At 41.0% G+C, this 3577-nt stretch overlaps 1 protein-coding gene across 1 annotated transcript; it reads left to right on the forward strand.

The window, feature by feature from the left end:
• The first annotated feature begins 304 nt into the window (after window positions 1-304).
• LOC146484846 (uncharacterized) lies at window positions 305-2960 on the forward strand. The gene has a single exon (XM_085104175.1). It carries the CDS (start codon window positions 383-385, stop codon window positions 1271-1273), a length of 891 nt encoding a protein of 296 aa, XP_084960301.1. The 5' UTR covers window positions 305-382; the 3' UTR covers window positions 1274-2960.
• Window positions 2961-3577: the final 617 nt, after the last annotated feature.

A 3577-nucleotide genomic window follows, 5' to 3' on the forward strand; every position in this document is an offset into this window, starting at 1 on the left:
CGAAGTATAAAATGGGAATAAATAAGGCCACCTTGCATGAGCATCCCGCAAAAATGCCATTTGGGCTCCTGGGGCATCTTGTTAACAGCTTATGCGAAAGTGGCTAAGCCGTGTTGTCATGATTCTGAGAACTGATGGATGGTAGTTAGAAAAACGGGGATTTGCAAAGCTCAATTTTGGAGTGAGCGAATTTTAGCTGCAGTCGGCCGGGTGTTGTGTACTCGCTTCTAATTGGTCCAAAAACAATTAGCTTGACAGCGCTTACGTCATCGCTCGCACATGCGACGAAACGGCTGACGAAACGTTGTCTTTGAGGCCACCTTTTACTCCAAACAAACTAAAAGAAGTTGCTTTACAAAGTTTAATCAAAGACTGAGTGAAGATGGATAAGTTAAACCTGCTATGTGCTTTCACGTCCTTCGAAGATTGCAGAAATACCTTGGCAAAGCTCACTGAAGCCTTGAAAGACGCAGACCCAGCGGTCACTGTCCTCGCGCTAGAAGGTCTTTACCGCATTGAAAGACAGGTGCAAGCGAGTCAGTTTCCGGGCCTTCCGGATCCAGATTTTCCCGGCACTAGTACTGTGGATGAGAATCTTGTAAATTTCCAAAACTGTCTGCGAATATGGCGTTCCGAGTCACCGCTAAGTCCGGCATACATGAATTCAGGAGGATATAAAAGGACAAGTACGTTTCTTCGAAGTCTCACCATCTTCAAAACCCTTCAAGTTCCCCTGTTTGTCGATGACTACGGAAAAAAGAAGCTATTGAGCAGCTATGGAAACAATATAGAGAACATCAATATAGATGGAAATACACCGATATCTCATGTCACTCACCGTGAGGAAGCCGAAAAGATAAAAGAGGAAAAACGGTTCAAACCAAGTGATAACAAGAACTGTTGGTTTGGGCTTGACAGTACGACAAGCGTCTATGGTAGCAGAAGCTTCAAAACGACGCTGTCTCTGCTAGGCGTTACTGGGCTACGTCAAGGCGAGATTGTTTCTTACAAGAACGAGATCAATGTGATCCTCTACGCTGTGGATGATACGCGGAATTTCGAAGGTTTGAAGAAACCAACCGAGGACGGTGTGGAGGAATCAAATCCTAATGCATATGTTAACGTCTCCATATTTGTGCCATCACGATTCTTACCAGGCAGTGAAAAGTTTTGGGAAGTCGTTAGTAAACCTACTAAAGTTATCCACAACTCTTTTTGTGTCAAACAGTTGCGATCCAGATCACGTTGCAGTTGCAAAGAACTGGAAGAATAAATTTGCTGGAATATATGTGATGGAAGAACTGTGAAATGACATCATATGTACCTATGGATGTGAGATTTTATAATTTGCGTAATTGATACTTTTGATGCCATCTGTTATCGTCAAAACCCCAAGTGTGAGCGTACCGTAGCCGCCCTATTGGACAAGTTGCCCGAATGAGCCAAGCGGGAGCCAAGCTGGAGTCACGAGTTACTCCTGGTCCAGTTGAGTCAAGATCAAATATAACTTTTTAACCAGCTTCAATTGTTTAAAGTTTAATTATTGTAGTATTTCTTGTTTTCAAAAAAGAGTGCCATTTAATAAGAGAGACTGATCGCAGTTAAGGAGTAGCGAAAAAGCAAAAGAGGATGAGCTTTTCTCTTGCGAAAAGAAATAAAGCCTGAAAAACAATTAATTCAGGCTAGCTTGAACGGGATTCGAGCCCATGACCTTTGCATCAGCCATGCAATTTCAGCAGTGCTCATACCCCCCCCCCCCCCCCCCACTCCCTTCCCACCCGGGCATTAGTGGGACATCTTTAGCAATCTGAGTTCATTCATCTGAGTTCATTCATTCGTTCATTCGTTCGTTCATTCGTTCGTTCATTCGTTCATTCGTTCGTTCGTTCGTTCTTTCTTTCCTGATTTTCCATGCCTCCGCGCCTGGTGTTAATCTACCCCGCGGCATTTGTCGATGTCGTGATTTTCACGCGACAGCGCTGTTACTTTGGCTTTCCGAAATGATAATTTCGTCGGCAAAGTTACATTTAGTAAGACGATAAATTTGTGATTAACTTTGACTGAAGAGGATGAAATGAGATGGAAGATCCACAGAAGAAATGGTCACTGGAGCTATACTGAGAAATAAGACTATTTAAGACTTAGTTTAGCCGGAATTAGCTTTGAGTAGAATGGACTGGCCTGGGGATCAGCCCGCGGGGATGCATGCTTACTTACTGCTTGGAACATAAGGCTACACCCAGTTCCCTGACAGTCCTGATACGGCTTTTCTCAAGCTCCTCAGCACTGTAACTGTGGTAATGCGATAGGACTGGCCTTTTTTCAACGCATCGTTATACTGGCCCTAGGAAAGAACCACTATCATCAACCCCAAACGTTTCCAGAGTCGTTCTTCTTCACGTCCCAGTGCCAATACAAAGTACTATCGAGAATGATAAATCCCATTTTCTATTTATTTGTCCTAGTTATTCATCCATTAGAAATGACTTTTATGATATAAAATAGGTACTAAATTTCCAAACTTCAAACCAGTTACAAATCACTGAATTTATTGTAGCGTTGATGAACTCCTCTGATTATGTTGAAAATAAAGCAGACTCGGGTCGTTCAAAGAGCGGATAACTTTATCCAGTGGAAAAATTGCTATCCAGCGCGTAAACTGTGTTAGTTGGAGTACACTTTATCCGCTGGATAGCGATCTAGCGACTTATCCGCTGTATAAAGTTATCCTTACGCTCTTTGAACAACCGGGCTCAGCGGGATGGTTAAATTAATTTTTTCCTTGTTACCAAATCAGAAAATCTGATAAAGCTTAATATATTCTCTTCTCCGCTTTTTTTTTTGCAGTAAGTATCTTGCATTTTATCATTTCATTAGTTAGCTGAGCCTTAGGACTCCTTTAACGCCGCATTGACTGTAACAATTTATATGGTCATACAAATAAAGCTTATTGTTGTTGTTGTTGTTGTTGTTGTTGTTGTTGTTGTTGTTGTTGCTGTATCAGCCCCTCGCTGCGTTTGCTCAAGCTATAAACTGGAACGGGTTTGAAACTTTATTTTCATGTGAAGTCGAAAAAGGCAACTACACCTTAATGCTTTTCTGAATCCTAGTTACTTAGAAAAATATACTACTTAGACTTATATCAGCTCACTTTTAATTTCATACAGTAATACTTCCCTCTCTGTTTGGTTCTGATTTCTCCATACTAACCCGCACAAACATAAGCTGGAGACTTACTCGAAATCCCTTTTATAGTTAGTTCAGTCTCCAGGCTGTAATAGTTGCTTAAAATATGAGTTCTTTATTTATTGAGTGTCTATTTATTTATGATAATTCGTGTAAGTACAAGCAAATAATGTTATTCTATTCTATTCTATTCTATTCTATTTTATTCTATTCTATTCTATTTTGTTCTATTCTATTCTATTCTATTCTGAATCCGGCACAAGGCAAAAGGCGCGATCATAGATTGATGTCAAGCTTGCCATCAACACAGTTACTCATGATTTACGTAAGATTACTAGTTACAGATCCGGTCTCCGTCCGCAAAATTGTTATCGTTCGTTCTCTCGTTCGT

The sequence above is a fragment of the Pavona decussata genome, unplaced genomic scaffold, assembly GCF_977016875.1.
Source record: "Pavona decussata unplaced genomic scaffold, jaPavDecu1.1 SCAFFOLD_29, whole genome shotgun sequence".
NCBI classification, from domain to species: domain Eukaryota; kingdom Metazoa; phylum Cnidaria; class Anthozoa; order Scleractinia; family Agariciidae; genus Pavona; species Pavona decussata.